A 20,766-nucleotide genomic window follows, 5' to 3' on the forward strand; every position below is an offset into this window, starting at 1 on the left:
TGCAGCCCTAAAAGATTAAACCTTTGTTTTAAGTACAGCAGTTTTAGATTTCCTATTGGAAGTTATTGCATCATTATAAATTCTATTGTGGGAATATGGTGGTCTTATGAATTGTATTACATTAAAATGCTTAAAACAAAATGTGAAAACATGATCATCACTAAATGTAATGGCAATCATAGGTTTTTGACATGTGTTGATAGCACATTATTTAGGTAGAGTGAATAGGGTATTAGAGTCTCTGCTGGGCTAAGATATGGTAACTGACAACTGCAACAGGTTAGGTTCTTGCAATAAACACTATGGACTCAACTTTCAGCTGGGATAAAGAGGATTAAGAACATACAAAATCACTCAATAAACAGATGCATGCAGACCCATTTGCCTTTTGATTAATTATCAATGATATGTTAGTTCAAAGTTTATTGAATTTGGCCCTTTATCTACGACGAGATAAAATATTGGGCAAAGCCTGTATATTTAAACTTATACAGAAGTACTCAACAAGTACTTTAATCCATGTTGATGTAGCAAATTAATAATAACATTTCTATTTATTAATCCTTTATAAGGGGGAGTGGGCAGGGGGTATTGACCCCAGCTTGTACAGAATGGCAATAATTGTACTGAATGGGCATGAGCATGAAAATAAAAGATAACAGAGCATAAGTATACAGGGGAAAGGAATCCAGAAGCCATACTTATCCATTTCAAGGAGTCTGTCTGAGATAAGGCCTGCAGTAAAGTGATCAGTCGGACTTGGTTAGCTTTTAAAAGAATGTTGGATTGCTAGTTTATCTGTTGATTAGACGACTGTGGACTGTTAGCAAAACAGACAGAAAGATTTTGAAATGTTTTGCTAGGGTGTTGAAATTTATTTTAAACAGGGGCTTGCAATATATTTTCAAATGAACAGTGATGATAGTTCTCCAACCAGACTCAAAAGTTCCTATGAGGGCAACTAGTTATTAGTAATAAGAGTTGTTCTTGATTTACCTTAAATGCCTATAAGAAATTACGGTGAATACACTGCTTTTTGATCTGCAGTACATACAGTACTGGTATTAGCATGTTTGCCAATTTATTTTATAAATTTAGCTTTCGGTTTAACTTATTTTTTCTTTTGAAAACATCTGGTACGTATTAGCCTCTAGTCTCCGAGTTGGCCCTCTTAACATTGTTTGGCCTCTGGGTGCTACATCACTGGCTCACAGATTGGTGGTATAAGCACTTGGACGTGTGTGTGTGTGTGTGTGTGTGTGGCTCGTTCATCTGTCTCAGTGGGGTTTTTACAAGCACTAAAGTATGACCCCAGTCAGTTTATGTATAAAATCAACAGAATAGACATATCCTTACTTATCCTTTACTGTACCACATTCGTGCAGCGCTTAGTATTACATTTGATAAGGCTCAACTAGCCAGACTTGTAAAAACTCAGAAGGGTAGACGAAAAAGGACTTGACACGTCAAACTTTCCATACACAGTTCGTCACAATAACAATATTATTTTTTGCCATTTATTAGTACTAAAACATCCTGCGTAAAACTACCACTGAATACAGCACTTCCTGAGATTCCCTTTTTAATTCGTTTTTCTAAAGCGTTTTCCACGCAATGAAAAAATCATTTTTAGTGTCTTAAATACTATTGTCTCTTAATAACTTTGTTATATTCTTGTTGTCAGAATTCCCTCTGTTCATAGTCTGTTTACAAGTTGCTAATTCTGATGGATGTCTTTAAACACTTCAGTAACTATGACCTCTTTACCTTAACGTTAACATAACTTACATAACTTACCCTTACAGATGTTCACTTATTGCACAACGCCATTCAACAGTGCTGCTTTGACTTTCTTTAGATGTTGTTCAAACTGTTACAGGATGATTGTAAAATATAACAAAAACTGTCATATCAATATGTTTTTTGTTCGTTTGCTTTTTGCCACTTTGCAGGGAATAATCCTAGAAATGGAAATGTAACCTTTGTCTGACACAGTTTGTCCCCAAGACTATCACTTCCTAGAAATGACAGAGCTGCATTTTTCATGGTATTAAAAAAATATTGCGTCATAACAAAGAGCACAATCCTGACAGATGTTTGGTATTGTTCAATATATTATGTTTGTCTGTTTGGGTAACAAAAGCTTTCAGTTAAGATGCTGTACCTGAAGCCCCATGTATTTCAGAATGTCCAGTTGTTGCAAATGTGTATTTATTTAGGATTAACTTAAGAAAAGCTTGTTGAAGATCTTGCTGTTATCGATCTACCTTGTAATCAGTCTGATTTCATTGTGTTTATTATTCCAGCATTGAAGAGCCCAGCTGTATTTCATGAGCAGAGGAAAAGTCTTGAGAGATCCAAGGTAACAATTGCAAGCAGCACTAATTCTCAAAACAGATGACAGGGGGCCATAATTCAGGAGACAATAGTACAGAGATATCAAAATGACAACTTTTCAAGTCATTACTCTGATCAAACCAATACCTTAATTGATAAACAGAGCAAGCAGTCACTGGATAAAGGGTGTCTTCACAGTTGTTTAGTACATATAGTCATAAATGAATTAGAGACTTACGTTTATTTATTATTTATGTACTTATAAAGTCATATTTAAATAGATGCTGTTCAGCTTACTTAACGGGAGCATCCCGACAGTTTTACTTTTTTAACATGTGGCTCATTTTGTTTACGGTATTGTTATAACTTATTCAGTGTTTGTACATCACTGTAGACTTCAGTAGTATATGCTGGACTACTATTAAATAATTCCTTTTGGAAATCACACAGTATAAAGCAAATTTTCTTTACTGCAAGCTTCAACCAGTATGTATTTATACACACACACACACACACACACACACAATCAAAACGAAAGCAGCACACTTTTTTCATCACTTCCAGTTAACTGGTGACACTTCACTGTGCTGGGAAGTTGAAGCACTGTTTCACTGTAGTTGCCAGATCTGCTGCATGGTGAATAACTTCAATTTGTAAATGAATGGAAACCCTGCTTTTTTCTGCAGGTTTCACAACTTTGCCTTAATTAAGTGACCCTTGTCAGTACACAGCCAAACTGCCATTTGACTTGGCAGTAAACCCTGAGATTTCTCAGCACACTGAAGACTGTCTGACATCACTAACCAAAGTACTCTCAGGGACTAACAGAAAAAGAAAAACACAAGATTGTGATTGATATCTTAGAGTGTCTCCAAGTAATTTGTTGTCAAAAATATGTAATAAAGTAGATGTTTAAATGTTTATTATTGTCCTCTTGTACTGTTTTATTATTATTATTATGTTATTGTTTTGTCATCCAAAAGCATAACACATGTGTTAGGAGAAAAGCAGAATTTGAATTAATTGCTTTGTAGTGTAAAGATAAGTTGACACTGCTGTATTAGTCACTATTTCACTACATACATCCCTTGTTTTTATGTTTTACAGACAGAGGATTACTTAAAGCACAAGATCAAAAGCAGACCAGAGAAGTCAGATTTGGTCAATATGCATATTTTACAAGGTAAGATGTGACTTTTTTGTTGCCACTTTGTGCGAAAGCAAGTGGCTAGGCTAGGTATGTATTTATCACCACTGTTTATGTTACTCAAACAACAACTTCTGCCAGAACTTTCAGGCTGTTCTATTCAAATGTTTAAAGCTGTAAAGATTGACAAAATGGGAAGCTAGGGTCACCAACATCCTTTGAAAGCAGTTCATTTTATAAACAATGTGTCAGTATATTGTTTGGAAAACTACACTTCATATACAAAGCCACCGTATTTTACAGTATAGTGGTATAGTGGTTTGATTTTGCAAGTACACAGAAGTGGTGCATACAGTAAACCTGAATACAATTTAGTGAGATTGGTTAAATTGTTTATCAGGAAAGAATAATATGCTGCAATTCATTCTCAGATTATTGTAACTGTAGAGAGACTTGCCTAGTAAAGACACTAACATGTGGAGTGTGGGGCTAAGGTATGATTAGGGCTTGAACTTTTCATTTTTTATTTTCTAAATCTCCCTTTAAATGTTAATTAGTCATTGTTAAGCTGTCTCTGCATCCTAATAAAGAGAAAACTACTAATTAAAGATTGGGTTTCAATAATTTTTTTCTTTGCTACAAATCAAGGACATTTGAAATGATGGACTTGCTGTCAGTGTACACTCTGTACTGGGTATTTTGTAATGAAAAGAAAATCTGTCATGACAGCTCAGTTAAACGAGTGAAAATAACGAAAGCACAACGACAAACTAGGCGACTGCAAGAATGAAATGCAATTAGGATCAGCGATGACGTAATTTGTCATGTCTGTTTGAAATAAAAATTAAGCGGAACAGAATCAAGCACAGTCAAGATATGAAGGTAAAAACAAGTGACATTGTTTTGTAATTAACAGCTTTTTCTGTTTCACTAGGAAGCAGAATCGGCTCAAAATAAGTTTAAAGGGACGTCTTGTGATCAAAAATAAAACCCGAAAACTTCAAGCCCTAGTTATGATACAAACACATACAATTTCTTAAATAGAAATCCTTTAATTGATATATAGTGGAGCCTGGAATTGTTACAGTGGATTAATGATGCTTATCATTATGTTTACTGTATAGACTCCGCTGCCGAAGGGTCCTTACAAGCTACTCAGATGAAACTGAAGCGAGCCAGGCTAGCCGACGATCTTAATGAGAAAATTGCACTCAGACCAGGCCCTTTGGAGCTGGTAGAAAAGAATATCATTCCCGTTGATTCAGCTGTAAAAGAAGCTGCAGTGAAAGGTATCTGACAATGAAAAAATATATATGCACTTGCTTTGCTCACCATGTACCAAAGTGTTTGAGGATTTTATCCCCTATAACACACAGCATGATCAGAGAAGGACTGGCTTTCCCCACAATGTAGCCCTGGTACAGACATTCAAATGAAATGAAAAGAAACTTGTGAAACTGTTTCTGAAACACTATTTACCCTCAAACAGCTTTGAATATCTCATAAATGATTTAATAGCTGGTATAGCAACAAAAAGTTAACGTAATCATACCAGTTTCCATACGATCTTCAATGGTTTTATTCAAGCAGATTTTGAAAAAAAGAATATTGTTTGTGATGCAACACTCCACTTGTCTGTCCCCAAATACAATTTCTCAGATCTGCAAAAAAAAAAATGTTTGTACTGATTCTCCAATAGAAACTATTAAAAATAAATACATAATCTAAAAACTACTTTTTAACTTTCCCTTAAATTCTCCCTTGTCAATGTTATCCTGTTAGACAAATAATAAAACTATTTAACTAATTGTTGTTTATTGGAAAAAAACTGCACTTTCAATACAAAGCATTTGCAGGTTTTTTGTTGTAAAACCTTTATTTTATTATTATGTTTTATTGGTAAAGTTTGATATTTGAGGCTTTTCAAAACTTAATTTGCAGTGCATATAAACTAAAAGAACACATTCTATGAAGGCCATTTAAACTAGCGGCATTCCTTTGCACAGTAAAGGGCTTTCACTTTGATTAAAACGCGTTGGCCACTGGGCGAGAAAATGTCCCTTGCCACGCAGTGCATAGCTGAAGGCTGATATCAGCTGCTGTTTATACTGCTGTACTGTCATCACCTCAAGCAGTAGGTTAGTACGCACAAAGCTCAGGCAATGGAAATTAGCAGAGGCCGAGCTCCATTACGTTTGAGATTAGTGTAGAGACATGGGGTCCTGAAATCAAGGAGATATACAGGCTTGGGGACGATACAAGATAGGAAGAAAAGTATGGCATTTGTCATCCCCACATTGTATAGATGACTGCTCCTGCTGCTGGAAAAAGAACTGATAGAAAGCAACTTGAAAAAACATTTCAAGAAAAGTGTTCCTTTTTTTCTGTCTGCAAGATAATACTACTACCCAAAAATAGACACAAACGATTGTCAAATGATTGATAATTTAGACTTATTTCTGGGCTATCCTCATTAGATCTTGTTTTCACATGTTTAAAAAGATACTTGATTTATACAATTACAGTTTGTGAGAAATGGGGGTTAAGTATAGTTTTATTTAAAAGATGCCTTGGTCTCCTTGAATAAAATATAACTGTGCTCTCTGCTGCAATTGTATTAATCAAGGCTTTACTAATGGATAAATCAATTTACTTGCACTTCCCTTAGAGACTGTATTAACAAAACAGTCTTTCTAAAATAAATGTGGCACTCCATTATCCTTAACTTCATTAGATCCGCCAGTGCTATTATCATTGGGTTTCTACTAAACCACCAACAGAGATTTTGACAGATCTTTGCCATAATGCAGCTGTCCCTTTCTTAACCAACTGGGAGACTCTTATCAGCAATAAATATAAAAAGGGGATGAATAGTCAAGGCGTGAATTGGCTTGACTAGCATGGTGGCCTCTTGGCGAGTGCATTGACACTTTTCATTCAGAGGCGTTGGGTTCACCCCCAATGTGTGAAAACCAATTGCCAAGATGATAAACTTGATTTTTTTTTTTAATAATGCTTTAAAATGGGCCAGATTTTATATAAATTTCAAGTTTCATAGGAGTAACATCTGAATAACAAATGTTTGGCTGTAATTTTATAATGATTTTTCTAGTTCACAAATTCATGAATCAATTTATTTCAAAAGGACCTTTGCATTTTGGGTTGACAACCCTTTGGTGTACCTTATTCTTCTTTTTCCACTATGTCCAAGCATAGAGTCCTCCAAATGACCTAATATGACACAACTAGACAGCTTGCAGTCAGGTGTCCACAGGGTCCTTGTGTAGAGCTTGAGTGAGGCCACACAAACAGGTGGAGGAAATAAAACCACCCCTTTGTACTTACAGCGAGGCCCCAACATTTGTCACTGTGCAAAATGCTGGGATTAAAACCAGGAGCTGTATTTGGCAGCTCACATGCTCAGATACAAAACAAATCCCCTGCCTACTGCCCTGCAATTAAGCCTCTAGTTGACAATGTATGTCTCTGCATTGTGGTTATCAAAGGGTAGGGGGTGGGGGTGTTCATGGGAATCAAGAGCTCATCAGTTTTATTCAACAATGTTGCAATACTTCCTAGCTAAGATACAAATTACAAAGAAGCCGTTTTGTGATTTGCTTTTACGTCTGTAAAGCAGTTCCTGTTTTCTTGCAAATACACCTATTTATACAAAGCGATTTTAGCTTTACCTCCAAATGTATGATTGTTTGATATTATGGATAGATTCAACTCATGAATGACCACTGTCCCATCAGAAAAGGTCAAATGACCATACAACACTCACATCACAGTATAAAACAACTTAAAAATTGATTTCTGTTAAGTGTTTAATTAAGTAAATGCAGCAGATGGTTCATCATGATGCAACTTGATTTACTACAGTTGTTGTTTTTCTTTATTCATGCAGTGAATCATGAAAAGTTCCCCAAACAAGAAGACTCATACACATTTGAAGAAGACAGCAGCAGCGATGGTCTGTCTCCTGAACAGCTGCGGAGTGACGAGTCTCAGGGTTCGGTGTGCTCGCCTCCAGAAACAAAGAGCCCTGAAGAGTCTCCCCCAGCCTCAGCAGGAGCTGCACAGGTGAGGGCTTGAACAACCAAATCCACTAATGGACCACCTCCGGCCTTGTCCAGTATGAATACAATACATGCTCTACAGGGCATGTGTGCCGCCATCCACAATTAGAACACTGTATTAGGGGGTGTGACGGTGTACACCCCGCCCATGTGTGCATATGGGTTAAACAGCGAGTGATTATTGACAAATTGGCTGTTGACAACGCATATGAGAAACCCTGTGCCGAATGTGGCTGAGGGATAAACTAGGTACTTAATAGCCAGTTAATCCCTCTGCCACAATATAAAAACCCCTCAGCTTTGGCTGAACATGGCAGAGTATGCCACATCCCGTTGTCAGCATTGCCACTGTGAGTATTGCCACCAGCAGCCTTTCTGCTGCCAGTGGTGCCACGGGAGGAGGAACTCGTCCTGCTGTCAGCATTTCCACTGACAGCATTGCCAATGGAAGATGACCATGCCCCCCTGTCAGCATTTCCGTTGACAGGGTTACCCTGGTTAGAGGAGCCAGTCTTGGAGCTGTCAGCATTTTTTTTGACAGCATTGCTACTGTCGTCTGTGGGCCCTCTGTTCCTGGCCAAGGACCCTGACCAAGACTTTTGGGCTTTTTATGGGGGGAGGTGGCCTTTAAGGCCATGTGTGCTGCACACAAGGGGGGAGATATGTGACAGGGTACACCCCGCCTCTGTGCGCATATGTATTATTTTGTATTTGTATTTGTTTTGTTATTAATATTTAAAATGTATTGTTTGTGTGTAAAAACAGGCCATTTTATTGTTATTGTTTGACAGCCTGGATGGGGTTAAAACGCCCCCACCAGATAAAATCGTGCGAATGCGTGGTCAACAGCAAGTGATTATTGACAAACTGGCTGTTGACCACGCATATGAGAAACCCTGTGTCTGTGTGGCAGAGGGATAAACTAGGTAATTAATAGCCAGTTAATCCCTCTGCCACAATAAAAAACCTGCAATTTTGCTGACCATGGTTGGTGTGTTCAGGGAGAAAGAACATGAGTTAAAGAGAAACTGAAACAAAAATAACAATTGCTACTCGTGCTGGCTTGACACCAGCATGATACTTGTTTGGTCAGTGTTTGGTCAGTGTCTGTTTGTTTTGGCCACTGTGCCTTTTTGTTTCAGTGAAGTGTTTTGTTTTGTTCAATATTTTTATTTATTAATCAAACAAGCAAGCAGCGCTTTCACACCCTGCAGTATTGTTGGTGTGTGACATCTTCTTCTGGGTCTGACATCACCACGAAGCCAACCTGTTCACAGGGGGTATGCAATTTGAACATTTCTTGTTGGACCTTTGCACATGCAATGTCCTGCAAATTCATTTTAATGACCTTTAATCCAGAATACCAAACATTCTTTGAAGACATAGAGGTCGCACAGATCAGCAGAAATGTCTGGAATGTTAGTGGGGATTCCATAGCTGTGTTTATAGCTAAAATAATGTACTGGTAATTGTTGTTATTTTTCTGCACTTGATAAATTGAAGAATACAAAACCAGGTTTTGTTGGGGTTTTTTTGTCCAAAATATTAAAAAGAACCTCTTTATTAGTGTTTTGATACCTTCAATTGAAGAGGGCCGCTTTGTCAGTCATTATGCTTGCACCTCTTTGAGTGCAGTAAAAATACCAGGTCCATCATCTTGTGGTTGTATTGACAGCTATCACTGTCTGGCCATCATACAAGAAACCTTAACTTCTTATATTATCATTAAAGGTCCATTTGAACTATATCCAGCATTCCAGATTGATTTTTATTTTGCCAAAACGTATTGTGTAATGGTCTCCGATTTACTTTTCTGGATGTACATGTATATAAAGGAAATTCCAGGCTACCTTTTTCTGTACTTTAATATTCCTTGTTGATCTTCCACTGTAAGTTATAGGGACGTTCTTGTTACAATATAACTGCTGCGAAGAATGGTATTTCTTATGTTTGCTTGGCATAAATAGTAATAGCATACAAAATATGATCAGATCTGATTTATGCAAACCATCTAAATGTGTTGCAAAAATATCCAATATTTAGTGTTGTATTCAGTAAAGGGACTGCAAAGTATCCTGAACAAGACTATTAACAAGTAGAATTTGAACATATTGAATGCAGTGTTTTTAACACGATGTGAGTCATTCGGCAAGGATATCTGCCCATAGTGGCTACAAGTGAACACTGCTGGTCCTGCAAAGCCTCTTGAATGACTGTTAACCTGGATGTGACAGATCCTTGGCTCCAACCTTCTTTCTGCATACCAGTGTCTTTGTTACACAGTGTACTTGGCACAGGAGTCCTGATTTTCCAGCACGGCTGTCAGTGTGCCAAACTATTGTGCGTTCAGCGAGCGCAGTGGCATGAGACGATTAAACTGTTATTGGTGTCACGTGTGTAGGATTGAAAGCAGTGACCAAGTGTTTCCACATGTCCTGTTCTAACATTCACGATAGGTAAGGTAGAGCAATATCACAGCGACCCAAGGACAGCCCAAAGGACATTTCCTTTTTCAAGCTGAATTCCTATTTTTCACATCTGAGTTTAATTTTAAAAAGTGACTCAGTCTTAGATCAGTGATTCTTATAAACACCTTTGATGTTTTGCCTTAATGGATAATGTTTTACACCAAATCCAGCATAATTTAGCTGACCTCTTTGTTAAAGGTCATATTGTGCAAAAAACATTCCAATCTTTTTATAACTTTTTCCTAAATGAGCAATTTTATGAACACACTAACATTTATTACAGTGTGTTCTCTGGTGAGTAACCAACAAGCCCCCTGAGGCCATCCTTATGTGTGAAAAATGTATTCTGTTTATATACTGTACCAAGTGCAATGCATGGAAAATAAAGTATGTTTAAAAGGAAGCTGAACAGCTGAATTTGGGAAATTGCTCCACATTAGCTTAGTAGTTTGGAACAGTTCAATTCTACCAATCATTTTCTTGTTGAATTTGAATGCTGCAAAAAAAAAAAAAAAAATGATTCCAAAATCACATCTGGTAAAAAAATTATTCACTCTGTTGCGTTGAACATGAAAAAGTTTATATACAGTAGATGCCGCTTATTAACAAAAAGTTGTCATTATCCGAAAGTTGCCAAGAAGCGAAAAGCCCCTGTTTTCAAGTGTATTTATATGGAACAACGATATACACTGTAGTTGTACAAATATGGCACTGAAATACATGTTTAAAATGTTACAGGTTAAAAAATGAACACGAGAAACACAAAATACCCAAACATAGAACTGTTTACTTCACACTGTGTAAAATAAAAAAGGGAGTAGGCTTAAATAGTACTACACAACGATGTACTACAATAGTCCTTACAATGAGTAAAGCAAACATAAAAAAATATGTGTTGTACTTAGACTCAATTCTAAGAACACAATTTTAAAATAACGTTGTCTGCTTTTTACAATGTACCACCTCCCACTGTAAATCCATCTCAGTTTTGTGTGCAGTTTCGTAGCCAGTTTCAAAGCCACGATTCTGCCTCGGTCTGCTAGAAACACGCAGTTGCGAAGTCAGTGTGTTATAAAAGCTGCATGAAGTATGTGCATAAATCATGCAAGTGAGCGTGCAGTTGCTAATATCATTAACATTAAAGATTAAAGTCTATAGGACGGGATTGGTTCCTGGGAATAACCAAATAACTGTCTTAATAACCAAAAGCTGTCTTTATCCGGGTTGCTAATAACCAGCATCTACTGTCTGTCTAATATATATATATATCATTTTTTTAAAGCATAGTACATAAATGATAAAAGATGAACTTTGTATCTCTCTTCCAGGTATCTCCAAAAAGAGAACTACATGGAGAAAATGATTTACCCAATAATCAAACAAACCAAGCAGAAAGCCCAATAATGACAAACAATAAGCTCACGTCACCCATACCTGTCCCTGCTATTGTGAAGGTGAGATACTGGAGAATGTATGTGTTTGCAGCATATAATCAAGTTTAAAATTAATACAATGTATTGCCACTAGTCTTCCGCTAGCTTGCATTTCTCCAAAAATCCTGATAATCAGACAACCGTTTAACTTTTCAACTAACAAATGAGTTTCTAAAATAAATTATAATACATAAAGTATACCTGGAAAGCATTTTGCCTTAAGCAAAGTACATATGGAACTCACATGGAAACATTTCAAACTGATTATCAAGCATTTTTTAATGCATTGTTTTTTCCTCCATCCAATAGTCAAAGGCGTGTGATAAGAATCGACACAAGAAACCCAAAGACACAAAGCCAAAGGTGAAGAAACTGAAATACCACCAGTACATTCCACCAGACCAGAAAGCTGAGAGGTCCCCTCCCCCAATGGACTCTGCCTACGCCAGGCTTCTCCAGCAGCAACAGCTCTTCCTCCAGCTCCAGATACTGAGTCAACAGAAGCGCCGCCACCACCCACAGCAGCACCAACAGCACTTCAACTACCAGCCCCTGCACCAGCACCAGCACCAGCTCAAGTGAGTACAGTCGGGGTACACATGGTGAAGTGCAATCATGCTTTCCAGAGGGGCAGCATAAGGGCATATTCAATTCACAGGGCAGTGGTCTGAGGAATGTCTATCTCTATCTGGAAGTCTGATTGAATAGCACATTGAAGAGGGAGGTCAAAAAGAGTTTTCACATGGTCTCTAGGAAATAACATCATTTTCAGTATTTTCATCATTATAACTGTGCATGGTATTTTATGTTTAACATCTAATGCAATATTTATTTTAGGCAATGTAATGAATCCTTGCCAAGGAACACGAATGCGCCCACCAGCACTATCTCAAGCAGCTCCCTGTCTCCTGTTAAGAGCACCTTTTCAGGGCAATCCCAGATCTCTCCGATAAAGCCTGCGCCCTTACCTTCCAATCTGGATGATCTCAAAGTAAGCCATTAACTTTAATATTCAGAACCACATGAAAAAAGTAGATTTCATGTACATATATATATATATATATATATATATATATATATATATATATATATATATGTAAACAATATGCATCACTTTACAGTGAAAACTGTTTACAGAGACTGCTCAAGGAACTTTCTAGAACTGGTTACTTTAGAAAAGGTGATCTTTAATATCTGACTGGATGTAATCATTTGTCTCTCCCTCTTCATTCGTAATCCCAGGTGTCTGAGCTGAGACAGCAGCTGCGAATCAGAGGTCTCCCAGTTTCCGGCACCAAAACCGCTCTCATGGAACGGCTTAGGCCTTTCCAGGACCCAAACACCAACATGGTACCAACATCAAGCGATATCACAACAGTCACCTTCCCAGTGACTCCAGTGGGTTCCATGTCAGGCTGCCAGTCTCAGAGTACATCCAGCAGCATGTCCAATGGGTTCTACCAGTTTGGCAGCACTAGCTCCACCCCACCTATCTCTCCGGCGTCTTCAGATCTCTCTGTTAACGGCTCTCTACCGGACAGCTTCAGTGACGTCCAAATGTCCTCCCCGCAGTTCGGCCTCCAGCCTTCCCCCAGCCATCTGAGCGCAGACGAAGGTTTGATGGGCAGTATGAATGGGGGCTGCATGGACGGCCTGGTGGACGCAGAGAAGGACAAGATGCTCGTGGAGAAGCAGAAGATGATCGATGAACTCACCTGGAAACTGCACCAGGAACAGCGGCAGGTTGAGGAGCTCAAGATGCAGCTGCACAGGCGCAAACGGAACCATGGTCAGCAGGAGACACAGATGCTGCCTCACCAGCAGCAGCACTTCTTTGGTGTTTCTATCAAGCAGGAACATGTGGCTTCCAGCTGCCCGCTGTTGTCCAAGCAAATCAAAAACAATCTACCCAGCAGCTGTATGGAAAGCTTAAACTCTTGTGGGCCACCACAGATCTCCAGCATGGTGAGCCCCCACTGCTTGGAATCGGCTGGCGTTAGCACCACTATGTCTGCATTCTTGAGCCCGCAGTGTTCCCCGCAGCATTCCCCTCTCGCCAAGTCCACAAGCCTCCCTCCATCCCCCAACAACCCCTACCTGCTGTCAGTCTCCCCTAGCACCCAGACAGGGGACAGTCGCAGTCATTCACCGCAACATAATGGAAACAGACAACAGCCAGTCCAGGTAAAGAGATATACACTACTATTGAGATTGATTCTATTAAAAGAATACTCCTTTTTCCGAACAATACAGAACCAGATTAGCTAAAAAAACGGAATTGGTCAATAGGGATTTTATATCAAAGCTATTATAACGTAACCTAAAAAACACTGTGCAGCACATAACTGGGAGTATGTGCCAGTTTGCCTTGTAATACAAGAGCTTGGAATACACTCATTTCATGGCATCATTACAAAATATATGCAAATCTCATGTATTTAAAAACCACAGGTTCTCTTAAAATGACTTCTTATTTAGTTTGGCTGCTGTGGTGGAAGCAAAGAATGTATGATACTTCTCCAATTAGAGCTGTAATGCAATGAAAGAGGACATTAACTCAGCAGTGTACATTCCAATGTACTCATATAGAAAACCATTAGCATAAAGAAACAAGCTGTTTATACAGCTGCTGAATGCACCCCCCACACACTTCCACAAGCACATTTCTTTTTTGCTGATCATTTCAGAAGTACAGTTCATAGCAGATAGCGTTTAATGTGCATCACTTTAAAAGGGTTTTCCTTGTTATAGATTCCACAGAATGGTGCTGGCCAGCCAGGAAATTCTTGCTCCTATTCCACAGACCAAAGGAACATGCAGCCAGTGTTCCCCAGTGTTACAGAAAACAGTTTCAGTCGCAGGGAGCACTCTGCACCAAATAGTCCCAAGGTATGTGATGACGGAGAACTGAATATAACAAGGTTGTACCCTCCATTTGCAGGTTTCTTACATTGGGGGAGCAGGGGTGGGAATAAATGTTGGGGTGTCGCAAAAGAGCTACAAGAATACCAACACAGAAAGACTAGGAATAATTCTAAACTATAATAGTACGGCAGTTTGCACTGGTGGTCACGACTGACCCAAGCCACTTCAAATGGGTTCCCAGCTTAATACTAGTGCTTTAATATATACCAACACAAAAATAAACATAACTTACCGTCTCCTGCTTTTCTATAATCTGACCTATTTGTCATTGGCAGTTACACAAGAGAAACACAGGTACACACTTTTTCTCCAGTATAAAAAACCAGGTCTAGTTTCTACTAAAACACCACATGTCCAGTATATTTCACCCCTTCAGACCACTCTTCCTGTTTATCAATGTGGTTTCCTGTAAGCAGAAAGCAAAACTACATAATAAGGACAGGAGAGTTTGGGAATGCGTACCAATAGTTATTCTCTGAAACCCTACTCAAGGTATTCACAATGTATTATTAGTTAAATACATGTGTCTACAAATAGCATTTGAAAAAGGTTGTAAACACTTCTCACCTTTCCCAATCAATTTGAGATTTGTGTGTCCTAGATTGAGGTTTTCTCTATGGCTCTATCCATTTCTGTCTTTCACGGCTGCTTAGAGTCACCAGTTACACCCACAGGACTGCTTCCTTTTTCAACTCAAACCTTTGAATATGTTTAGCTTATCAAGAAGAGAACACCCAACCAAAAAAGTTAGATTTTGTCCCTTTCAGAGTGCCAGTTACTATTTATTCTTTTAAAACCCCCTTTCCAATACCGAATATAACCTAAACTTTTACTTTTTCCATATAGATGGCTATATTGCACTCTCCTGGGCACTCGGGTCAAAAGTTTCCCATCTCTACTGTTGCCTTCTGTAGCTCAGACTTAAAGATTAAACAACCCCCCTCCTATGAAGATGCAGTAAAGCAGGTAAACTAAATTGAAATCTAATTCAGCCAGATATGAGAAGTTAATCCTTTCATATATGCATCCATCTAATTCACTGCTTTTCACCAGTATTTTAATGGCACTGCATGCTTCTTCCTGGCTTACACGCGTGTTTTCCCTTTAGTTAATAAGCAAAAAAGATCTGGTTAATCCTGTCGGCGACAAAGCTAAATAAATATAAAATTATTTTTGTTTTAAAAAGTCCCTTTTCTACTGTTGCAAAATATATAAAAGGGTTATTTTAGGAACAATGTCTCAGTTAGAACATCCTTTATTGTCCAAAAAAGACACTTGTTTTTTCGCTTCACTAGATTAGATTACTAAATGATGGATGTGGGTGAACTTTACTGATAGTTTCAACTTTCAAGCACAGTGTACATGGTTACTGGGGGGGGGGGGGAGAGCAGGAATCTCTGCTTGTCAAGGGTTTTGTACACATGACAAGATCACGTTTGTATTCTTAAAGAAAACAGCGATTTTAATGGATGCTATTTGTGTGTTGAAGGACTGTATACTTATGATACATTTGAAGATGCCTGATCTACAAATATGAAACTGAAAATGTTCTGGGCCATTTTGAATCTTACACCTGAAGAGTTATGCCATACAATTGTAGATTTTTGAATGTGAAAAAAGTACTGTTATACAACATGTATAGGAATATCGAGTAAAATATATTTTCAATTTAATTTCAGCAACTGACTAGAAGTCAGCAGATGGATGAACTTCTAGATGTCCTAATTGAGAGTGGAGGTGAGAACCTATGACTATAAATGTAAAGACATCACTATTACTACAGTCTAATAGAGGAATTTAACTGTATAAAAATCTCAGGTCTCTTAAACATACCAGGTCTTGTGTTTTGAGTTATTGCTTCATAAGTGAACCAGTTTTGGTTTTCCAAGGTATACACAGTCTTTTTTTTCCCAAATCCTTTAGTTTTTACCACTTAACTATATCCAGATTTCTTCTCATGAGAACAAAAAAAATGGTTGACATTCTTATGGGTTTAAACCTTCAAAAGGTTGTGAAGTTTATTAAGTGTGCCTTTGATGCTGTCAGGTATATCATTTGGAGCTTTAATATAAAAAGACTTAAAATGTAACAATAAAATAATACTGGTTATTAAATCTCTGCTCTTGTGTACCTGCAGAAATGCCAGCTCATGCCAAAGAAGAACGGTCTTGCGTATCAAAAGTGCCTCGTATCACTGTGTCCTCAGGGAGCGCCAGTGTGCCTGTACAAAAAACTCAAGGGCCATACAAACAAATGTCTTCCTTTGAACATGTCACCAGTAACCGGGACAACCACCTTGAAGCCTTATTGAACAGCCCCATGAGCAGGGCTAATGAAATTGCTCTGCTCAAAATCGAGACTGAAGATCCCCAGCATGAAGGGATGGCTGATGGGTTTTCAGGCTGTCACCAAGAGGAACTGCTCAACACCCACAACATGATGGAGACCCCACTGTCTCCAGTAGATGCCAGGATATCACCGTCAACAGCCGAGCGCCAGGGTTTGAACCTCGCTTTCAACGAGTCACCCTGGGAAACCATGGAATGGTTGGACCTTACACCCCCCAGTTCGGCAACAGGGTTTGCCCCTCTTCCAGTAACTGGTCCCAGTATCTTCAACACAGAGTTCTTGGATGTTACAGATCTCAATTTAAACCCTGCCATGGACCTGCATTTAGAGCAGTGGTAAACCTGAGCATTGACATTATGAAATCATCCAAAAACACCAAAATAGAAGGTAAACAAAGGATGTATATAGCAAATGTTTTATTAGAGAACCATCCTGTTTGATATCCAGAGCTAAAGATACAGGATTGTGTTGTAATACAGGGGGTGTGTGTTCCTTTAAAAGGAAAAGTGAAGCAAAAAAAAAAAAAAACACAACCAGCCTTGATTAATATCTCCAGTTGTGCTCAAGATGTGCAGCTTTGATTACTATGCAGTATTATGTTAAAAAAAAAACGCTTGAGAAAAAAATATTTCTATTACTGGAAACAAACTGAATGGAAAGACTTTTGTAAAACTATTGGCTAAGCAGTAGAAATGTACACTAGTATAAAGAGATACTTGCTAACCATAAACAATTTGTACATAGTATACTTTTACTTTGGTACTTTGTAAAAAGTTTATCAGAAAGTGGTTGAGGTCTACATTGGATAGACAGTGAGGTGTCTACATGAGTTGCAACCCAGTTTTGGAACAGCATCACATAAAATGCTGAGAGCTACCAATTTGTTTTGTTGTTGTAATTGTATGAATGCTCACATTGCACAGTTATAGCTTAGTAAGATTTATCACAGATTGCATTTTATTATATTTTCTTTAGGAGTGAAATTATTTAGAAGCCATTCCATGTTTGCTTTTTAAAAAGAGAAAGAGCTATACTACGTACATGGACAAACAGTGTATAAAAAATTACATTATTTTTATAAATGGAAAGTTTTTCCAACTCACTTTTACAAAGGAAAAAGCTATGCATATACAGCAAATATTAATTAATAAAACATTACAAGTTTGCATGTTTGCAATACAACCTGTCATCCATCACAAAGAGTATGGAGAAATAAGTAGACCCACCCTTAGAACAGAGGATGCATGTGAATAATATAAGAAAGGGTTACATTTCAGAATACTAGTGTACACTGACTAATATCTGTAATTTTAATTTAGAATGTAGCCCCACACATTTGTATTCTGGGATCAAAATGTGTACCAAAGTATTTAAAGTCTTGTGCCACCCCACCCCCTAACTTTACTCAAGTGCTGTGTTTCTCAGACTTATTTATTACTTTCAACTTTGTGTAAATCTTAGACATTCCTGCAGTTTCACAATTGGATATATCAAGCTTTATTATAACACTAACCACACATATTAGATTTTAAGAATCACAATTGGATGACCTGTTTTGTCTGTTTTTTTTTCTTCTTTATATTTGTATAGATTTCTTTTTTTCATGTTTCTAAAAATGTTGAAAGTATTGAATAATTATCTTAAAAGGTGAAAAAGGTCCAACCAAAGCAGCACTTCTTTCTTACCTTTCTGACAATTGACATTGTTATTTGAGTTAGCAAAAATAAAACCCATTCCACATGTATGGATCCACCTGGCTGTGGTACTACGGTACATTGTTAAAATGATGCTGAAAATCACCTGAATGTTAAGAATGAAATACTGCAAGTCCCTAGGTCCTGGATGTCGGTTTACAGCGCTGCTGTACCATTTACATTAAAAGGATTTGATGTTAAAATGATACAGCGGTACAAAATCACAGACCAACAAGTATTGTGAAACTATCAAGATGTATTATTTAGATGTGGCTTTTACAATACACTATCAGCGTTACACTCTACGTTATAGTATTTTTAATGGTTCTGGAACGACCGTGGCTGTGTCATGTTTCAATATTCTTTCATTTTGAATGAGCTTAATTCGTATCAATAAAAATGGAGTAAAATAAACCCAGTATGCACCCCCATCAAATTACCTATTAAAGAAAGGAGAAGGTGTTTTTTTCTTTCTTTCAGATGTAATTTATGTATTGGTGTCTTTTGCAAGATAGCTTTATGATAATCATTTCTGTGATATGAACTAATATGAACATGGTCATTTTTTTTTCCCCCAGCAATATTTGTTTGAAGGTTTGAAGGTCTACTTTAACAGGTGAAAAGAACAATAGATAACATTTCATGTAAAAGCTCTTTACAAACTACAAATAAATTAAAAAAATAAAGGATTTTCTCTGCAGGTATTATGGAAACATAAAACAGCTTGAGGGCAAATGCAAAAATATTCATAATGATGCTGAAGCATAGACATTTAGAAAAGTTGACTATTCATCATTTTAAACACTCTTAAATCTTTGTCTGAATATTGTATGCATTGAAAAAATTGTTCTATTACTTACCAATCAAATCTTCAGGCATCCCTTTTTTTATCATCCTTTTTTACATACAAACTGGACTGATGGTGGTCCACTATGAAAGGCGCTATATCAAATAAAGATTGATTGATTGATTGATTGATAATCAAGTACTGGATGCAGAACACTAACTATGAGGCTAAACTATGGAAGGATTAAAATAAAAAATAGAAGTTAATTTGAGAGTTGGGTAAACACTGAAAGTATGCTGCCCAAGTCCAGTTAACAAGCAACTTCAGCTAATGTCTACATTATGCTCTGCATTACAAGAATCAAAAAGGTGTTCTCCTGGTTTACTGTTGAACTAATGCAAGCAGTACAAAATTATTGCATTATGCAATTTGAAAAAGGAATTAAACTTCATGAATGCATGTATGTATCACAGTGCTGTTGTAATGGCTTCATTTGGGGGTTTTCAACACTTAGGTCCATAAAAGCTTTTTTAAAATATATGTTGCTGCTAAACGCCTGTCTCATTTAAGTTTTTGTTTGTGTGGAATGGTTTGAGCTTGCCATCAATTTATTATGTTTCTATTGATGTCAAAAATAAAATACAGTGCTCCCCACAGCGGTTCTACGCTATAAAAGGTCAGTTTCAAACAAGGAAGAGTTAAAACTCTTCAGTGGGATTCAATTTTAAGAAAATAGCCATGCTACTTAAACAATATAAAAATGATCATTGAACAAGGATAATATTTAACAGAAAGGTACGACATTGCTACTTGACACACCACCGTTACAGGTGAACGCCACTTGTACCTCAGCCAAGATGAATGATTACATACTGTACATTAACATCAGCACACCCATAAAATCTGCCAAAGGTCTTCGTGCTAAAAGAATCCTGAATCACTTCTGAACTGCCATTTCATTTAACTGTTGGTAGCAAGTGGCCTGTATCTGGACATGACTTCCAATCGGAACAGGCTAGAGAGCCATTGTTACATTTCCATGAACGAGAGTCCTTCCCAGCTGTAGCTTTGTTTTTGCACTCTGTAAATACTGTACTTTGAGCTTATTGTGCTGTATCATACAGATTTTGGCTATGTGTATATAAGCTTGATCTAAACTTTAAACCTGGTTTTGGCATTGTGTGTTCTTAATAAATCTTTTATGATAAAATCTGAGTTATGTTTCATTTCGGGAGGGGGGATCAACGCTACAGCAGCAGGACAAAGTTCCATGATTTTTGTAAAGAATACTGTTCATTAGTTAGATATACACATATGTAGAACCAATACCGTAATTGCAAAAAACTAAACCAAGTACAAGGAGAACTACATATGAAAGAAAGTTTGTCGTCTAGTTTTTATATATAGTGGACTTCTGTTGTCCGAGTTGGGTTTCCCCCCTCCCCCCCCATAATTAACTTCAGTGAATAACAAAGCATCATTTTACTCAAGGATTTAAGCTAGTGTGTACCTCAATAGAGATCAGAGGGGGGAAACAGAAGGATTAT

At 37.6% G+C, this 20,766-nt stretch overlaps 1 protein-coding gene across 4 annotated transcripts in view; it reads left to right on the top strand.

The window, feature by feature from the left end:
• The window catches only part of LOC117424089 (myocardin-like), a 97,445-nt gene extending 77,016 nt beyond the window's left edge, over positions 1–20,429 (top strand). For 2 of the 4 annotated variants that reach the window (XM_034040167.3, XM_034040166.3), the window contains exons 3-14: positions 2,307–2,362; positions 3,445–3,520; positions 4,609–4,773; positions 7,392–7,567; positions 11,360–11,485; positions 11,774–12,042; positions 12,302–12,455; positions 12,707–13,648; positions 14,216–14,353; positions 15,236–15,355; positions 16,069–16,126; positions 16,527–20,429. In XM_034040167.3, the coding sequence (XP_033896058.3) occupies positions 2,307–2,362; positions 3,445–3,520; positions 4,609–4,773; positions 7,392–7,567; positions 11,360–11,485; positions 11,774–12,042; positions 12,302–12,455; positions 12,707–13,648; positions 14,216–14,353; positions 15,236–15,355; positions 16,069–16,126; positions 16,527–17,077 (2,831 nt within the window). In that variant the 3' untranslated portion in view covers positions 17,078–20,429. The remainder of the gene's footprint in view (positions 1–2,306; positions 2,363–3,444; positions 3,521–4,608; positions 4,774–7,391; positions 7,568–11,359; positions 11,486–11,773; positions 12,043–12,301; positions 12,456–12,706; positions 13,649–14,215; positions 14,354–15,235; positions 15,356–16,068; positions 16,127–16,526) is intronic. The other 2 variants (XM_058992454.1, XM_058992455.1) reach the window with 2 other exon arrangements.
• The last annotated feature ends 337 nt before the right edge of the window (positions 20,430–20,766 follow it).

Source organism: Acipenser ruthenus, chromosome 19 (genome assembly GCF_902713425.1).
Source record: "Acipenser ruthenus chromosome 19, fAciRut3.2 maternal haplotype, whole genome shotgun sequence".
Classification (NCBI taxonomy): Eukaryota; Metazoa; Chordata; class Actinopteri; order Acipenseriformes; family Acipenseridae; genus Acipenser; species Acipenser ruthenus.